The sequence below is a fragment of the Salmo salar genome, chromosome 22 (genome assembly GCF_965601325.2).
Source record: "Salmo salar chromosome 22, fSalSal1, whole genome shotgun sequence".
NCBI lineage: Eukaryota > Metazoa > Chordata > Actinopteri > Salmoniformes > Salmonidae > Salmo > Salmo salar.
The window spans coordinates 64,331,569-64,351,353 of NC_138312.1; the positions used below are offsets into that span (position 1 = coordinate 64,331,569).

The following is a 19,785-nucleotide window of genomic DNA, read 5'->3' on the forward strand; positions in this document are numbered from 1 at the left end:
TTTGTACAATAGTAGTCCAGTGTTGTAGTAGTCCAGTAGCACAGGAAGTACTGTCCAGCTCTGGGTCATCATAGTAAACAGTATGTCCATGAACAGACCAGAAGATACCATACATCTCTTACTCTCCACTCCTATCATTGTAACATCCATGTCAGCCACAGACATCCCTGTCACTGAAATAAGCCTCTCTCTCTCAGACTTATGAACACTTCATTGTGACAGATGCTGGATTAGGTTCTGGAGAGAGATGTATGAGATAAGATACTAAGGAGACTAGTGAAGTCTCCACCCCCCTATATGATAAGACACTAAGGAGACTAGTGAAGTCTCCACTACCCCTAAATGATAAGACACTAAGGAGACTAGTGAAGTCTCCACTACCCCTAAATGATAAGACACTAAGGAGACTAGTGAAGTCTCCACCCCCTAAATGATAAGACACTAAGGAGACTAGTGAAGTCTCCACCCCCTAAATGATAAGATACTAAGGAGACTAGTGAAGTCTCCACTACCCCTAAATGATAAGACACTAAGGAGACTAGTGAAGTCTCCACCCCCCTAAATGATAAGACACTAAGGAGACTAGTGAAGTCTCCACTACCCCTAAATGATAAGACACTAAGGAGACTAGTGAAGTCTCCACTACCCCTAAATGATAAGACACTAAGGAGACTAGTGAAGTCTCCACTACCCCTAAATGATAAGACACTAAGGAGACTAGTGAAGTCTCCACTACCCCTAAATGATAAGATACTAAGGAGACTAGTGAAGTCTCCACTACCCCTAAATGATAAGACACTAAGGAGACTAGTGAAGTCTCCACCCCCTAAATGATAAGACACTAAGGAGACTAGTGAAGTCTCCACCCCCTAAATGATAAGATACTAAGGAGACTAGTGAAGTCTCCACTACCCCTAAATGATAAGACACTAAGGAGACTAGTGAAGTCTCCACCCCCCTAAATGATAAGACACTAAGGAGACTAGTGAAGTCTCCACTACCCCTAAATGATAAGACACTAAGGAGACTAGTGAAGTCTCCACCCTCTTAAATGATAAGACACCAAGGAGACTAGTGAAGTCTCCACCCCCCCTAAATGATAAGACACTAAGGAGACTAGTGAAGTCTCCACCCTCTTAAATGATAAGACACTAAAGAGAATAGTGAAGTCTCCACCCCCTAAATGATAAGACACCAAGGAGACTAGTGAAGTCTCCACCCCCCCTAAATGATAAGACACTAAGGAGACTAGTGAAGTCTCCCCCCCCCCCCCCCAAATGATAAGACACTGTAACCCACATATTACCCTTATTTACAGGTGTATACCTCTGTCCTCTCTCTGCAGGTATTACACTTCACATAGCAGCACCAGAGAAAGTGGCAGTTGCACTGCCAGACTCTAGAGTACAGGTGAGTGTCGTAGCCTCGTCCACAACACAACAGGTCACAGCCATTAGTCTGCTGGGCTGTCTTGTTACAAGACCTCCCGTGAGTACCCACGCTGCCCGTGACCAGGTCAGCCTCGCAGTAGTTAGGGCTCCTCTCTACGTACACCAAGTCTGTTTCCGTGGGCTTCCTGTAAGAGTGGGCCTTCTTGACCTTCAGGAAGGTGGGTCGTTTGTGTCGCGTGGCGCGTACCGGTTCGACGTGCACCGCCTGGTTGTACTTGTCCCTCAGCATGTACCCCAGCTGGCGGAACATCGGCAGCCTGGTCCAACACGTCCTAGTGGTGCAGGATCCCGACACTCCATGACAGTTACACTCCAAACGCATACTCTTCTCCAGGATCTGGAACACACACAGAGAGAGAGAGGAACACAGGGTCATATACATCGCCTTCAATTCACTGTTGGAGCTACAAACACAAGCATTTCTCTGCACCTTCGATGACATATGCAAATCTGTGTAAGAAACCAATCAGAACAACAAGTTTTGATTTGATTTCAATTTAGACTATGCTTTAGTCCCCCCCCCCGACAGACAGACAGACAGACAGACAGACAGACAGACAGACAGACCACCACACAACAACAACATGGTTCAGTCTACAGTACACAACAACATGGTTCAGTCTACAGCAGTGGTCACCAACCAGTCGATCGCGATCAACTTGTCGATCTCCAAGGCATTTCTAGTCTATCGCCAAACCTTTCTGTAAAAAACTCAACGATAAAGCCTTTTTCTATTTTATTAGTCTCGGGCTGTTGGTTTTTTTCTAAGTCCTGCCGTCTCCTCCCTCTGCCCGGTCTCCCTACGGCCCTACAGACTGAGGAGGCCTTGTTTACATACGTCTTCCGGCACTACGGGGTGCCTGAGGATATAGTGTCTGATCGGGGTCCCCAGTTCACTTCGAGGGTCTGGAGGGCGTTCATGGAACGTCTGTGGGTCTCGATCAGCCTTACCTCAGGTTTTCACCCCGAGAGTAACGGGCAGGTGGAGAGAGTTAACCAGGATGTGGGTAGGTTTCTGAGGTCTTATTGCCAGGACCGGCCGGGGGAGTGGGCGGCGTTCGTGCCCTGGACAGAGATGGCCCAGAACTCGCTCCGCCACTCCGCCACTCCTCCACTAACCTCTCCCCCTTCCAGTGCGTACTGGGGTACCAGCCGGTTCTGGCTCCTTGGCATCAGAGTCAGACCGAGGCTCCTGTGGTGGACGACTGGTTCCGGTGTGTGGAGGAGACATGGGACGCCGCCCATGTTCACCTTCAGCGTACCGTGCTGCGCCAGAAAGCCGGCGCAGACCGTCACCGCAGTGAGGCCCCCACCGGGTCTGGCTCTCGACCCGAAACCTGCCCCTCCTGCCAGAAGCTGGGTCCGCGGTTTGTGGGGCCATTTAAAGTCCTGAGGAGACTGAATGAGGTGAGTTACAGGTTACAGCTTCCCCCCGATTACCGTATTAGCCCCTCGTTCCATGTGTCTCTCCTCAGGCCGGTGGTGGCTGGCCCGCTCCAGGAGTCTGAGGTTTCGGGAGGTTCCTCCGCCCCCTCTGGACATCGAGGGTGCCCCGGCGTACTCCGTTCGCTCCATACTGGATTCGAGGCGTCGGGTGAGGGGCCATCAGTACCTGGTGGACTAGGAGGGGTACGGTCCGGAGGAGAGGTGCTGGGTTCCGGTGGAGGACGTGTTGGACCCTTCAATGCTGCTGGAGTTCCACCATCTCCGTCCGGATCGCCCTGCGCCTCGCCCTCCGGGTCGTCCTCGAGGCCGGTGTCGGCGCACGGCTGGAGCAAGGGGGGGGGGGGGGGGGTGGTACTGTCACGACTTCCGCCGAAGTCGGTTCCTCTCCTTGTTCGGGCGGCGTTCGGTGGTCGACGTCCCCGGTCTTCTAGCCATCGCTGATCCACCTTTCATTTTCCATTTGTTTCGTCTTGTTTTCCTGAACACCTGGTTTTCATCTCCTACTAATTACTATGTGTATTTAGCCCTCTGTTCCCTCCATGTCTGTGTGGGGTATTGTTTATTTGTCAGGTTGGCACGCTTCCGGCTGGTTTGCGCCGGGTTTTGTTTTATACCCGTGCTTTGTGGCAGCCGGTACTTTGTACTTTGTTTGTGGTACTTTGTGCTGCCTCACTTGTTCTTTGGGCATTTTGTTTTTGTGACACGATTGCATTCTGTTGATATAATTGCCTCAGTAAAGTGCTTTGTCCACTCATCTCTGCTCTCCTGCGCCTGACTTCCATGCACCAGCTACACCCACCACTGACATGCTGCCTTGGCAGGAACTAATGGGGATCCATAATAAACCCCGGGAAGAGTAGATACTGCCTTGGCAGGAACTAATGGAGACCCATAATAAACCCCAGGAAGAGTAGCTGCTGCCTTGACAGGAACTAATGGAGATCCATAATAAACCCCAGAAAGAGTAGCTGCTGCCTTGGCAGGAACTAATGGAGATCCATAATAAACCCCAGGAAGAGTAGCTGCTGCCTAGACAGGAACTAATGGGGATCCATATTAAAGCCCAGGAAGAGTAGCTGCTGCCTTGGCAGGAACTAATGGGGATCCATAATAAACCCCAGGAAGAGTAGCTGCTGCCTTGGCAGGAACTAATGGGGATCCATAATAAACCCCAGGAAGAGTAGCTGCTGCCTTGGCAGGAACTAATGGGGATCCATAATAAACCCCAGGAAGAGTAGCTGCTGCCTTGGCAGGAACTAATGGGGATCCATAATAAACCCCAGAAAGAGTAGCTGCTGCCTTGGCAGGAACTAATGGGGATCCATAATAAACCCCAGGAAGAGTAGCTGCTGCCTTGGCAGGAACTAATGGGGATCCATAATAAACCCCAGGAAGAGTAGCTGCTGCCTTGACAGGAACTAATGGGGATCCATAATAAACCCCAGGAAGAGTAGCTGCTGCCTTGGCAGGAACTAATGGGGATCCATAATAAACCCCAGGAAGAGTAGCTGCTGCCTTGGCAGGAACTAATGGGGATCCATAATGAACCCCAGAAAGAGTAGCTGCTGCCTTGGCAGGAACTAATGGGGATCCATAATAAACCCCAGGAAGAGTAGCTGCTGCCTTGGCAGGAACTAATGAGGATCCATAATAAACCCCAGGAAGAGTAGCTGCTGATTTGGCAGGAACTAATGGGGATCCATAATAAACCCCAGGAAGAGTAGCTGCTGCCTTGGATGTTCTTTCTATTTCCTGTCCAGTAATATGGTCTTACGCATTAGATGTTCTTTCTATTTCCTGTCCAGTAATATGGTCTTACGCATTAGATCGTCTTTCTATTTCCTGTCCAGTAATATGGTCTATCACATTAGATGTTCTTTCTATTTCCTGTCCAGTAATATAGTCTTACACATTAGATGTTCTTTCTATTTCTGTCACGCCCTGACCTGAGAGAGACGGTTTATTTCTCTATTTTGTTAGGTCAGCGTGTGGGGTGGGCAGTCTATGTTTTGTATGTCTTTGTGTTGGGCCGAGTATGGTTCCTTATCAGAGGCAGCTGTCTATCGTTGTCTCTGATTAGGAATCATACTTAGGCAGCCTTTTCCCACCTGTGTTTTGTGGGTAGTTATTTTTGGTTTTGTATTCGTTACCTGACGGACCTGTTTGGCTTTTCGGTTTGTTTCTTTGTTATAGTGTTTCATTGTTTAATAAATAATATGAACACTTACCACGCTGCGCTTTGGTCCCCTCTCTACGACAGCCGTAACAATTTCCTGTCAAGTCATATGGTCTTATGCATTAGATGTTCTTTCTATTTCCTGTCCAGTCATATGGTCCAGGGACCAGGGATTGACCATATAACTGGACAGTACTCTAAGTGTGATGGTACCAGGGATTGACCATATAACTGGACAGTACTCTAGGTGTGATGGGACCAGGGATTGACCATATAACTGGACAGTACTCTAAGTGTGACGGGACCAGGGATTGACCATATAACTGGACAGTACTCTAAGTGTGATAAGACCAGGGATTGACCATATAACTGGACAGTACTCTAAGTGTGACAGGACCAGGGATTGAATCACCTGATTCAGAGTGCTAGATGTTACATACTCTGAACATGTTCTTGTAACAGTAATTCCCTCACCCATCTTAATAACGATATTATCTATGTGTTCTGACCGTGATGAAGCTGCTTCCAACATGATGCCTTGCAGTTTTTTTTTTTCACTTCCTCTACATGTGTTCTATTCATCAGCAAGCACATATCTTCAACCAAATACAATACACTTAGTTTTAGAAATGTTCAACACCAATTTGTTCATATCAACCCACTCAGACACCATTCTTAGTTCACTGCTCAGTACATCTGTTAGCTCATTACATTCTGATGCTGCGTTATACATTGTAGAGTCATCAGCATACATGACCACTCTTCCTTTGTTCATTACTGAAGGTAAATCATTAGTAAAGATAGAGTAGAGCAGTGGGCCTAGGCAGCTTCCTTGAGGAACACCACAGTGTATATCTTTACTGTTTGAAAAGCTACCATTAAAGAACATAACATTTGCGAGTAACAGTTCATGATCAATTACATCAAAAGCAGCACTGAAATCTAGCAACACCGCACCAACTAACTTCCTGTCATCCATACTCTTTAACCAATCATCTGTCATTTGTGCTAAGGCCGTACTCATAGGTCCCCAAAGCGCACACATCCTTGGGTCGCACCTCTTTTCAGTTCGCTGCAGCTAGCGACTGGAACGAGCTGCAAAAAAACATTCAAACTGGACAGTTTTATCTCAATCTCTTAATTGAAAGACTCATTCATGGACACACTTAATGACAGTTGTGGCTGCTTTGCGTGATGTATTGTTGTCTCTACCTTCTTGACCTTTGTGCTGTTGTCTGTGCCCAATAATGTTTGTACCGTGTTTTGTGCTGCTACCATGTTGTGTTGCTACCATGCTGTGTTGTCATGTTGTGTTGCTGCCATGCTGTGTTGTCATGTTGTGTTGCTACCATGCTGTGTTGTCATGTGTTGCTGCCATGCTGTGTTGTTGTCTTAAGTCTCTCTGTAGTGTTGAGGTGTCTCTCTTGTCGTGATGTGTGTTTTGTCATGATATTTTTATTTTTAATCCCAGGCCCCAGTCCCCGCAGGAGGCCTTTTGCCTTTTGGTAGGCAGTCAATGTAAATAAGAATTTGTTCTTATTTAAATAAATAAAAAATAATATATATTTTTTTTATACTCTGGACTCTCTGACATTGCTCATCCTAATATTAATATATTTCTTAATTCCATTCTTTTACTTTTAGATTTGTGTGTATTGTTGTGAATTGTTAGATATTACTGCACTGTTGAAGCTGGGAACAAAAATTCCTCTACACCTGCAATAACATCTGCTAGTATGCGACCAATAACATTTGATTTGAACACAGTATGAATGATGAGCACCTCGTGCCTAAAACAACATGTGGGTGTGTTTATATGTGGGTGTGTTTATATGTGGGTGTGTTTATATGTGGGTGTGTTCATATGTGGGTGTGTTTATATGTGGGTGTGTTTATATGTGGGTGTGTTTATATGTGGGTGTGTTTATATGTGGGTGTGTTCATATGTGGGTGTGTTTATATGTGTGTGTGTTTATATGTGGGTGTGTTCATATGTGGGTGTGTTCATATGTGGGTGTGTTCATATGTGGGTGTGTTCATATGTGTGTGTGTTTATATGTGGGTGTGATCATATGTGGGTGTGTTCATATGTGTGTGTGTTCATATGTGGGTGTGTTTATATGTGGGTGTGTTCATATGTGGGTGTGTTTATATGTGGGTGTGTTCATATGTGTGTGTGTTCATATGTGTGTGTGTTCATATGTGGGTGTGTTTGTATGTGGGTGTGTTTATATGTGTGTAGTGTTTATATGTGTGTAGTGTTTATATGTGTGTAGTGTACACAGATTAATCTCAAGAGTCAGGTTTCAGCTACTCCATGTTGCCTGCCTTTCTCCTTCATAAAGGGCTGGGCTATACTCGGCCTTGTCTTAGGACGGTAAGTTGGTGGTTGGAGACATCCCTCTAGTGGTGTGGGGGCTGTGCTTTGGCAAAGTGGGTGGGGTTATATCCTGCCTGTTTGGCCCTGTCCGGGGGTATCATCGGATGGGGCCACAGTGTCTTCTGATCCCTCCTGTCTCAGCCTCCAGTATTTATGCTGCAGTAGTTTATGTGTCGGGGGGCTAGGGTCAGTCTGTTACATCTGGAGTATTTCTCTTGTCTTATCCGGTGTCCTGTGTGTATTTAAATATGCTCTCTCTAATTCTCTCTTTCTCTCTTTCTGTCTTTCTCTCGGAGGACCTGAGCCCTAGGACCATGCCTCAGGACTACCTGGTATGATGACTCCTTGCTGTCCCCAGTCCACCTGGCCGTGCTGCTGCTCCAGTTTCAACTGTTCTGCCTGCGGCTATGGAACCCTGACCTGTTCACCGGACGTGCTTGTTGCACCCTCGACAACTACTATGATTATTATTATTTGACCATGCTGGTCATTTATGAACATTTTAACATTTTAACATTTTGACCATGTTCTGTTATAATATCCACCCTGCACAGCCAGAAGAGGACTGGCCACCCCTCATAGCCTGGTTCCTCTCTAGGTTTCTTCCTAGGTTTTTGGCCTTTCTAGGGAGTTTTTCCTAGGGAGTTTTTCCTAGCCACCGTGCTTCTTTCACATGCTTTGCTTGCTGTTTGGGGTTTTAGGCTGGGTTTCTGTACAGCACTTTGAGAATATCAGCTGATGTACGAAGGGCTATATAAAAATAAATTTGATTTGATTTTGATTTGATAAAGCCGGTGAATCCTGAATGCCTATGGGGCTCAATGTATTAGTCCCATATGGCACCCTATTCCCTATGTAGTACACTATTTTAGACCAGGGCCATAGGGTAGTGGTTCACTATACAGTCTAGGGAATAGGGTGATAGTTGGAATACAGACTAGGTGTCTAGAGGAATCTATAAAGGTCTTGCTGACTGGTGGCAAGTAGCCTAGCGGTTCAGAGGTTGGGCCAGTAACCAAAAGGTTGCTGGTTTGAATCCCCGAGCTGACTAGGTGAACAAGCAAGGCACTTAACCCTAACTGCGCCTGTAAGTCACTCTGTATAAGAGTGTCTGTTAAATGACAAAAATGTAAACAGCCTGTTAGAGGTTGGTATTCTAGTCTCTCTCTTTCTGCCTCCATCTCTCTTTTAGTCTCTGCATCAATCTCTCTCTTTCAGTCTGTCTCCATCGCTCTTCAGTCTGTCTCCATTTATCTCTTTCAGTCTGCCTCCATCTCTCTTTCAGTCTGTTTCCATCTCTCTCTTTCAATCTGCCTCCATCTCTCTTTCAGTCTGTCTCCATCTCTCTCTTTCAGTCTGTATCCATCTCTCTTTCAGTCTGTATCCATCTCTCTCTGCATCTCTCTCTTTCATTCTGTTTCCATCTCTCTCTGCATCTCTCTCTTTCAGTCTGTCTCCATCTCTCTCTGCATCTCGCTCTTTCAGTCTGTTTCCATCTCTCTCTTTCAGTCTACTCCCCGATTTCCAAGATGGCGTAGCAGTCAGACATCTTTGTCCTGTCGTGTCCCTTGTATATAGCTTTTTACATATTTTTCTTCGCATATCTTTTTTAAATATTTTCCTAAACCTCAACTTCTAAATACTCCCCTGCAACCCGCCTCACCCAATGTGGCGTGGATATATATTTTTTTTCTCAAGTATTTCTATTTACTTCGGATCTGGAATCCCTCAACTGAAGCTAGCCAGCTAACTACCTACCAGCTATCAGTCAGCAAACCATTGCTAGCGGTCATAAGCTAACCTTTAGCTCGGAAAGCTCTCGCCAGTTTGAACAACGTGACTCAAACCAGAGCATAACGGACCTATTATTATTTTATATATTTTTTTCCCCCATATCCCCAGATTCCTACCGCAAACTCTGAACATTTTCATCTGGATCTTCGCAACTAGCTAACCGCAATCCCGGGTGACTACTCCTGGCTAGCGTTTCCATCCCGGAGCAAGAACCAATTAGCCTGAAGCTAGCCCGGCCAGGGCTTCTGTGCTACCACCGAAGCCCACTCCTGGGCTACAATATCCGGACCCCTTCTACTGCCGGTACGGGGCACGGAACCCCGCCGATCCTCTACGACTGGAATACCGACATAATCTGCCTGAGGATTCCAACAGGCCCCTCAGGCGCGACATCTGCTGAAGGCCCATTCTGCTAACCGGCCTTCTAGCTATCTAGAGCTACTTGGAACCCTACTAATTCCACGTCTGGTCTATCGATGTCACAGCACGAAGAGGCAAAAACAGACTTACCCCCATCGCGACGTCCCCCAAAGGCTAACTTGCAAGCCACGGTCTGCTAACTGCTAGCTTGCCTGCCCCGGTCTGCTAACTGCTAGCTTGCCTGCCCCGGTCGCTAACTGCTAGCTTGCTAACCCGGTCTGCTAACTGCTAGCTTGCCTGCCCCGGTCTGCTAACTGCTAGCCCCGGTCTGCCAACTGCTTGCTTGCTAACCCGGTCTGCTAACTGCTAGCTTGCCTGCCCCGGTCTGCTAACTGCTAGCCCCGGTCTGCTAACTGCTAGCTTGCCAGCCCCAGTCTGCTAATTGCTAGCTTGTTTAGCCCCGGCCTACTAACTGTTAGCTTGTTAGCATCGGCCCGCTAACTGTCTGAATCGCCGTGTCCCCAGTCAGCCCAACCAATCACTGGACCCATATGTTCACTTGGCTACGCATGCCTCTCTCTAATATCAATATGCCTCGTCCAATACTGTCCTGGTTAGTGATTACTGTCTTATTTCACTGTAGAGCCTCTAGCCCTGATCAATATGCCTTAACCAACCATGTTGTTCCACCTCCTACATATGCGATGACATCACCTGGTTTAAACATCTCTAGAGACTATATCTCTCTCATCATTACTCAATGCCTAGGTTTACCTCCAATGTACTCGCATCCTACCTTACCTTTGTCTGTACACTATGCCTTGAATCTATGCTATCATGCCCAGAAACCTGCTCCTTTTACTCTCTGTTCCAAATGTGCTAGACGGCCAGTTCGTATAGCCTTTAGCCGTACCCTTATCCTACTTCTCCTCTGTTCCTCTGGTGATGTGGAGGTTAATCCAGGACCTGCAGTGCCTAGCTCCACTCCCACTCCCCAGGTGCTCTCATTTGTTGACTTCTGTAACCGTAAAAGCCTTGGTTTCATGCATGTTAACCTGTTATGGCTAGGGGGCAGTATTTTCACGGCTGGATAAAAAACGTACCCGATTTAATCTGGTTACTACTCCTGCCCAGTAACTAGAATATGCATATAATTATTGGCTTTGGATAGAAAACACCCTAAAGTTTCTAAAACTGTTTGAATGGTGTCTGTGAGTATAACAGAACTCATATGGCAGGCAAAAACCTGAGAAGGTTTCATGCAGGAAGTGGCCTGTCTGACAAGGTGTCGTTCTTCTTGTCTCTGTTTATTGAAGAGTGAGGATCTTAGCTGTCCCATGACACTTCCTACGGCTGCCATAGGTTCTCAGAAGGCGGAAAAAAGCTGAATCGTGGCTTTGCAGGCTCTGGCTGAAACAAAGTAGCGCGTTTGGGTAGTGGCTGGTTACAGTACTGTGAGACTCAGGCTCGTGCCCGCGTCGACCGAAAGCTTTGTTTTCTTTCCTCTGTTTAGCTAAATGGACATTCCCGGTCGGAATATTATCGCTTTTTTACGAGAAAAATGGCATAAAAATTGATTTTAAACAGCGGTTGACATGCTTCGAAGTACGGTAATGGAATATTTAGATTTTTTTGTCACGAATTGCACCATGCGCACGACCCTTCTTTACCATTCGGATAGTGTCTGGGACGCACGAACAAAACGCCGCTATTCGGATATAACGATGGATTATTTTGGACCAAACCAACATTTGTTATTGAAGTAGCAGTCCTGGAAGTGCATTCTGACGAAGACAACAAAAGGTAATCAAACTTTTATAATAGTAAATCTGATATTGGTGAGTGCTAAACTTGCCGGGTGTCTAAATAGCTAGCCCGTGATGCCTGGGCTATGTACTTAGAATATTGCAAAATGTGCTTTCACCAAAAAGCTATTTTAAAATCGGACATATCGAGTGCATATTGGAGTTCTGTATCTATAATTAAAATAATTGTTATGCTTTTTGTGAACGTTTATCGTGAGTAATTTAGTAAATTGTTAGCAAATTCCCCGGAAGTTTGCTAGTTCTCAACGTCACATGCTAATGTAAAAAGCAGTTTTTTGATATAAATATGAACTTGATTGAACAAAACATGCATGTATTGTATAACATAATGTCCTAGGTGTGTCATCTGATGAAGATCATCAAAGGTTAGTGCTGCATTTAGCTGTCTTCTGGGTTTTTGTGACATTATATGCTAGCTTGAAAAATGGGTGTCTGATTATTTCTGGCTTGGTACTCTGCTGACATAATCTAATGTTTTGCTTTCGCTGTAAAGCCTTTTTGAAATCGGACAGTGTGGTTAGATAAAGGAGAGTCTTGTCTTTAAAATGCTGTGAAATAGTCATATGTTTGAAAAATTGAAGTTTTTGTATTTTTGAGGAATTTGTAATTCGCGCCACGCCTATCATTGGATATTGGAGCAGGTGTTCCGCTAGCGGAACGTCTAGATCTAAGAGGTTAACATTAGAAGCCTACTCCCTAAGTTTGTTTTACTCACTGCTTTAGCACACTCTGCCAACCCGGATGTCTTAGCCATGTCTGAATCCTGGCTTAGGAAAACCACCAAAAACCCTGAAATCTCCATCGCTAACTATAACATTTTCCGCCAAGATAGAACTGCCAAAGGTGGCGTTGTTGCAATCTACTGCAAAGATAGCCTGCAGAGTTCAGTGTTACTATTCAAGTCTGTACCCAAATAATTCGAGCTTCTACTTCTAAAAATGTACCTTTCAAGAAACAAGTCTCTCACTGTTGCCGCTTGCTATAGACCTCCCTCTGCCCCAGCTGTGCCCTCGATACATATGTGAATTGATTGCCCCCCATCTATCTTCTGAGCTCGTGCTACAAGGTGACCTAAACTGGGACATGTTTAACCTGTTGGGGCTAGGGGGCAGTATTTTCACGGCTGGATAAAAAAACTTACCCGATTTAATCTGGTTACTAATCCTACCCAGTAATTAGAATATGCATATACTTATTATATATGGATAGAAAACACCCTAAAGTTTCTAAAACTGTTTGAATGGTGTCTGTGAGTATAACAGAACTCATTTGGCAGGCAAAACCCTGAGACATTTTCTGACAGGAAGTGGATACCTGATGTGTTGAATTACCTTTAAGCCTATGCCATTGAAACACACAGGGGCTGATTAATGTTTTGGCACTTCCTATTGCTTCCACTAGATGTCACCAGCCTTTACAAAGTGTTTTGAGTCTTCTACTATGAGATCTGACCGAACAAGAGCCTTGGAACGGTGATGGCCGATTAGACTCTGTCGCGCGAGGTCATGTTGGGTACCCTCGTTCCAATACGTTTTAAAAGAGAATGCATTCGTCCACCTTGAATATTATTCATGTTCTGGTTAACACCCCGGCCATCCTACAATCTAAGCTTGATGCCCTCAATCTCACACAAATTATCAATGAACCTACCAGGTACAATCCCAAATCCGTAAACACGGGCACCCTCATAGATGTCATCCTAACCAACTCGCCCTCCAAATACACCTCTGCTGTCTTCAACCAAGATCTCAGCGATCACTGCCTCATTACCTGCATACGTAATGGGTCTGTGGTCAAACGACCACCCCTCATCACTGTCAAACGCTCCCTAAAACACTTCTGCGAGCAGGCCTTTCAAATCGACCTGGCCGGGGTATCCTGGAATGACATTGACCTCATCCTGTCAGTAGATGATGCCTGGCTATTCTTTAAAAGTGCCTTCCTCACCATCTTAAATAAGCATGCCCCACTCAAAAACTTTGAACTAGCAATAGATATAGACCTTGGTTCACTCCAGACCTGTCTGCCCTTGACCAGCACAAAAACATCCTGTGGTGTACTGCATTAGCATCGAATAACCCCCGCAATATGCAACTTTTCAGGGAAGTTAGGAACAAATATACACAGGCAGTTAGGAAAGCTAAGGCTAGCTTTTTCAAACAGAAATTTGCATCCTGTAGTACCAACTCAAAAAAAGTTCTGGGACACTGTAAAGTCCATGGAGAATAAGAGCACCTCCTCCCAGCTGCCCACTGCTCTGAGGCTAGGAAACACTGTTACCACCGATAAATCCACTATAATTGAGAATTTCAATAAGCATTTCTATACGGCTGGCCATGCTTTCCACCTGGCTACCCCTACCCCGGTCAACTGCCCGACACCTTCCACAGCAACCCGCCAAAGCCCCCACCACTTCTCCTTCTCCCAAATCCAGATAGCTGATGTTCTGAAAGAGCTGCAAAATCTGGACCCCTATAAATCAGCTGGGCTAGACAATCTGGACCCTTTGTAAAATGATCTGCCGAAATTGTTGCAGCCCCTATTACTAGCCTGTTCAACCTCTCTTTCGTATCGTCTGAGATTCCCAAAGGTTGGAAAGCTGCCACAGTCATCCCCCTATAGACCTATATCTATCCTACCCTATATCTATCCGACCCTCACCGCATTCTTATCGGCAGACTCGACAGCCTTGGTTTCTCAAATGATTGCCTCGCCTGGTTCACCAACTACTTCTCTGATAGAGTTCAGAGTGTCAAATCGGAGGGCCTGTTGTCCAGACCTCTGGCAGTCTCTATGGGTGTGCCACAGGGTTCAATTCTCGGGCCGACTCTCTTCTCTGTATACATCAATGATATCGCTCTTGCTGCTGGTGATTCTCTGATCCACCTCTATGCAGACGACACCATTCTATTTACTTCTGGCCCTTCTTTGGATACTGTGTTAACAACCCTCCAGACGAGCTTCAATGCCATACAACTCTCCTTCCGTGGCCTCCAACTGCTCTTAAATGCAAGTAAAACTAAATGCATGCTATTCAATCAATCACTGCCCACACCTGCCCGCCCGTCCAACTAGCATCACTACTCTGGATGGTTCTGACTTAGAATGCGTGGACAACTACAAATACCTGGGTGTCTGGTTAGACTGTAAACTCTCCTTCCAGACTCACATTAAGCATCTCCAATCCAAAATTAAATCTAGAATCGGCTTCCCATATCGCAACAAAGCATCCTTCACTCATGCTGCCAAACACACCCTCGTAAAACTGACCATCCTACCGATCCTCGACTTCGGTGATGTCATCTATAAAATAGCCTCCAACACCCTACTCAGCAAACAGGATGCAGTCTATCACAGTGCCATCCGTTTTGTCACCAAAGCCCCATACACTACCCACCATTGCGACCTGTATGCTCTAGTTGGTTGGCCCTCGCTTCATACTCGTCGCCAAACCCACTGGCTCCAGGTCATCTACAAGTCTCTGCTAGGTAAAGCCCCGCCTTATCTCAGCTCACTGGTCACCATAGCAGCACCCACTCATAGCATGCACTCCAGCAGGTATATCTCTCTGGTCACCCCCAAAGCCAATTCCTCCTTTGGTCATCTTTCCTTCCAGTTCTCTGCTGCCAATGCCTGGAACGAACTGCAAAAAGCACTGAAGCTGGAGACTCATATCTCCCTCACTAGCTTTAAGCACCAGCTGTCAGAGCAGCTCACAGATTACTGCACCTGTACATAGCCCATCTGTAAATAGCCCATCCAACTACCTCATCCCCATACTGTATTTATTTATCTTGCTCCTTTGCACCCCAGTATCTCTACTTGCACATTCATCTTCTGCACATCTACCATTCCAGTGTTTAATTGCTATATTGTAATTACTTCGCCACCATGGCCTATTTATTGCCTTAACTTACCTCATTTGCAGTTACTGTATATAGACTTTTTGTTTTCTTTTGTTCTACTGTATTATTGACTGTATGTTTTGTTTATTCCATGTGTAACTCTGTGTTGTTGTATGTGTCGAATTGCTACGCTTTATCTTGGCCAGGTCGCAGTTGCAAATGAGAACTTGTTCTCAACTAGCCTACCTGGTTGAATAAAGGTGAAATAAAAAAAATCCCCCAAAAAATCCACTGAATGACATCATCTCTCTCCTTCCCAGACAGAAGCCGCACCCCTTTTATTCATTACACTATATCTCTCCCTCATTTTCTCCCCCCTCTCTTTCTCACTCACCTCTCTCTCTCGCTCTCTCTCTCTGACTCACCTCTGTCTCTCTCGCTCTTGCTCACTCACCTCTCTCTCTCGCTCTCTCTCTCTGACTCACCTCTGTCTTTAATGACTCCATTCCCCCTTCTCCCCCCTCTCTCTCCCCCATCTCTCTCTCTCTCCCCCCATCTCGGGGCGGCAGGTAGCCTAGTGGTTAGAGCGTTGGCCCAGTAATTGAAAAATAGCAAGATCGAATAGCCGAGCTGACATGGTAAAAATCTGTCGTTCTGCCCCTGAACAAGGCAGTTAACCCACTGTTCCTAGGCCCTCATTGAAAATAAGAATTTGTTCTTAACTGACTTGCCAAGTTAAATAAAGGTAAAATAAAAATATCCCCCTTTTATATCTTGCTCACTCACCTCTCTCTCTCTGTTCTTAATGATTCAATTCCCCCTTCTCTCATATCCCACTCCCTGTCTATCTCTCTGTTCTTAATGATTCCCCCTTCTCTCATATCCCACTCCCTGTCTATCTCTCGCTCTTCTACCCTCACCCTATTCTTAATGATTCAATTCCTCCTTCTCTCCCCTCCTCTCTTTCTCTCCCCCCCCCCCCCCCCTCAGACAGGCTGGAGTCAGGTGGGTAATCATCAGAAGCCCTGGGAGCACAGCAGCTTAGTATGTTAATGCCTCAGACTCCTGAGAAACACTACATTCATGGAGCTGATTGAAGCTACGTTGAAGGTACATGCCCATGAAGATGTTGTTGTCGGTTTAACATTCAGACCCCCTGGAAGCTCAAGTAGGAAGACAGTTGCAGACATCAAAGCTCAAAGCCCTTTGATGTCATCAAAGCTATGCTCTGTCCCAGAGCAATGACTTGGCCAGTCGGTGCCCAGGTGACAGACTACGCTGGCCAAGCGGAGAAATACTGGGTGTGCAGGATCTAATGATGACAAACTACAGGACAGGGATTCTCAGATCATTAACCTAGCAATGTGCCAGTCTTGATGTGTCACAAAAAGCCTGGTGCCCGTCTGGAGGGTACCTGGTGCCAGCATAGTGCCAGTCTGGAGGGTACCTGGTGCCAGCATAGTGCCAGTCTGGAGGGTACCTGGTGCCAGCATAGTGCCAGTCTGGAGGGTACCTGGTGCCAGCATAGTGCCAGTCTGGAGGGTACCTGGTGCCAGCATAGTGCCAGTCTGGAGGGTACCTGGTGCCAGCATAGTGCCAGTCTGGAGGGTACCTGGTGCCAGCATAGTGCCAGTCTGGAGGGTACCTGGTGCCAGCATTGTGCCAGTCTGGAGGGTACCTGGTGCCAGCATAGTACCCGTCTGGAGGGTACCTGGTGCCAGCAGCCAGCATAGTGCCAGTCTGGAGGGTACCTGGTGCCAGCATAGTGCCAGTCTGGAGGGTACCTGGTGCCAGCATAGTGCCAGTCTGGAGGGTACCTGGTGCCAGCATTGTGCCAGTCTGGAGGGTACCTGGTGCCAGCATAGTGCCCGTCTGGAGGGTACCTGGTGCCAGCATAGTGCCAGTCTGGAGGGTACCTGGTGCCAGCATTGTGCCAGTCTGGAGGGTACCTGGTGCCAGCATAGTGCCGTCTGGAGGGTACCTGGTGCCAGCATAGTGCCAGTCTGGAGGGTACCTGGTGCCAGCATAGTGCCAGTCTGGAGGGTACCTGGTGCCAGCATAGTGCCAGTCTGGAGGGTACCTGGTGCCAGCATAGTGCCAGTCTGGAGGGTACCTGGTGCCAGCATAGTGCCAGTCTGCAGGGTACCTGGTGCCAGCATAGTGCCAGTCTGGAGGGTACCTGGTGCCAGCATAGTGCCAGTCTGCAGGGTACCTGGTGCCAGCATTGTGCCAGTCTGGAGGGTACCTGGTGCCAGCATAGTGCCAGTCTGGAGGGTACCTGGTGCCAGCATAGTGCCAGTCTGGAGGGTACCTGGTGCCAGCATAGTGCCAGTCTGGAGGGTACCTGGTGCCAGCATAGTGCCAGTCTGGAGGGTACCTGGTGCCAGGTAGTGAGAAGGTTCCAGATTAACTGCATGTTCACTCATTAGACGGTTCTCCATTGGAATGTGTTCCCACATATAAATACTGAGGCATTTGGGCTGATATGGATTTGATGTTTATATAACAGATGATCTGGTTAAGAAACTAAGATTTAAAGTTGTCTTTTTCTACAGAAACAGATGGTGCCTTTCTCTAAGCAGTAGGAAGCAGATTATTCAGTCAACCTTTTTATCTGTTGATTATGGTGATATTATTAATCAAAGTGCAGCTGCTACTGTACTACTGTTAAACCTTTGGATGCCATCTCCCATAATGCCCTTTGTTTTGTTACAGGTGAAAGGTTTGATACTCATCACTGCATCCTGTATCTAAAGGTTGGCTGGACTTCACTAAAGACCCATAGATGTCTACATTCATAAACGTCCATCTTATCTAACTTTGATGTTGAAGTACAGTGCCTTCAGAAAGTATTCAGACCCCTTGACTTTTTCAACTTTGTTACTTAATAATCTTATTCTAAAATGAATTGAATAAAAAAAATCCTCAGCAATAGCCCCATAATGGCAATTCGAATACAGGTTTGTAGATTTTTTTTGCTGAAAAAATTAAAACAGAAATACCTTATTTACATAAGTATTCAGACCACTTGCTATGAGACTCGAAATTCAGCCTTGATATTGAGCTCAGGTGCATCCTGTTTCCATTGAAGATCCTTGAGATGTTTCTACAACTTGATTGGAGTCCACTTGTGGTAAATTCCATTGATTGCACATGATTTGGAAAGGTACACATCTGTCTATATAAGGTCCCACAGTTGACAGTGCATGTCAAAGCAAAAACCAAGCCATGAGGTCGAAGGAAATGTCCGTAGAGCTCCGAGACAGGATTGTGTCGAGGCACAGATCTGGGGAAGGACACCAAAAAATGTCTGCAGCATTGAAGGTCCACAAGAACACAGTGGCCTCCATCATTCTTAAATGGAAGAAGTTTGGGACCACCAAGACTCTTCCTAGAGCTGGCCGCCCGGCCAAACTGAGCAATCAGGGGAGAAGGGCCTTGGTCAGGGAGGTGACCAAGAACCCGATGGTCACTCTGACAGAGCTCCAGAGTTCCTCTGTGGAGATGGGAGAACCTTCCAGAAGTACAACCATCTCTGCAGCACTCCACCAATCAGGCCTTTATGGTAGAGTGGCCAGAAAGAAGCCATTCCTCAGTAAAAGGCACATGACAGCCCCCTTGGAGTTTGCCAAATGGCACCTAAAGGACTCTCAGACCATGAGGAACAAGATTCTCTGGTCTGATGATACCAAGATTCAACTCTTTGGCCTGAATGCCAAGCGTCACGTCTGGAGGAAACCTGGGAATCTCCAAACGGTGAAGCATGGTGGTGGCAGCATCATGCTGTGGGGATGTTTTTCAGCGGCAGGGACTGGGAGACTAGTCTGGATCGAGGGAAAGATGAATGGAGCAAAGTATAGAGAGATCCTTGATGAAAACCTGCTCCAGAGTGCCCAGGACCTCAGACTGGGGTGAAGGTTCAACTTCCAACAGGACAACGACCCTAAACACACAGTCAAGACAATGCAGGAGTGGCTTCGGGACAAGTCTCTGAATGTCATTTAGTGGGCCAGCCAGAGCCCGGACTTGGAGAGACTTCAAAATAGCTTTGTAGCAACGCTCCCCATCCAACCTGACAGAGCTTGAGAGGATCTGCAGAGAAGAATGGGAGAAACTCCCCAAATACAGGTGTGCAAAGCTTGTAGCGTCATACCCAAGAAGACTCAAGGCTGTAATCGCTGCCAAAGGTGCTTCAACAAAGTACTGAGTAAAGGGTCTGAATACTTATGTAAATGTGATATCTGTTTTTTATTTTTAATAAATTAGCAAACATTTCTAAAAACCTGTTTTTGCGTTGTCATTATGGGGTATTGTGTGTAGATTGATGAGGGGGGGGGGGGAAGAATTGAATCAATTGTAGAATAAGACTGTAACGTAACAAAATGTAGAAAAATTCAAGGGGTCTGAATACTTTCCGAAGGCACCGAAGTTGCCTAACCCTTTCACAGGATTTGTTAACTCTTGAGAATCCTATGGTCTCCACCGAGCTACGGAAATCTGCTTTTAG

At 46.4% G+C, this 19,785-nt stretch overlaps 1 protein-coding gene across 1 annotated transcript in view; it reads right to left on the reverse strand.

Annotated features, from left to right (window-relative positions):
* Positions 1-1,238: 1,238 nt before the first annotated feature.
* Positions 1,239-19,785, reverse strand: part of wnt7aa (wingless-type MMTV integration site family, member 7Aa) — a 55,363-nt gene continuing 36,816 nt past the window's right edge. The window contains exon 4 of the mRNA XM_045705474.2: positions 1,239-1,788. Coding sequence (XP_045561430.1) covers positions 1,309-1,788 — 480 coding nt within the window. The 3' untranslated portion in view covers positions 1,239-1,308. The remainder of the gene's footprint in view (positions 1,789-19,785) is intronic.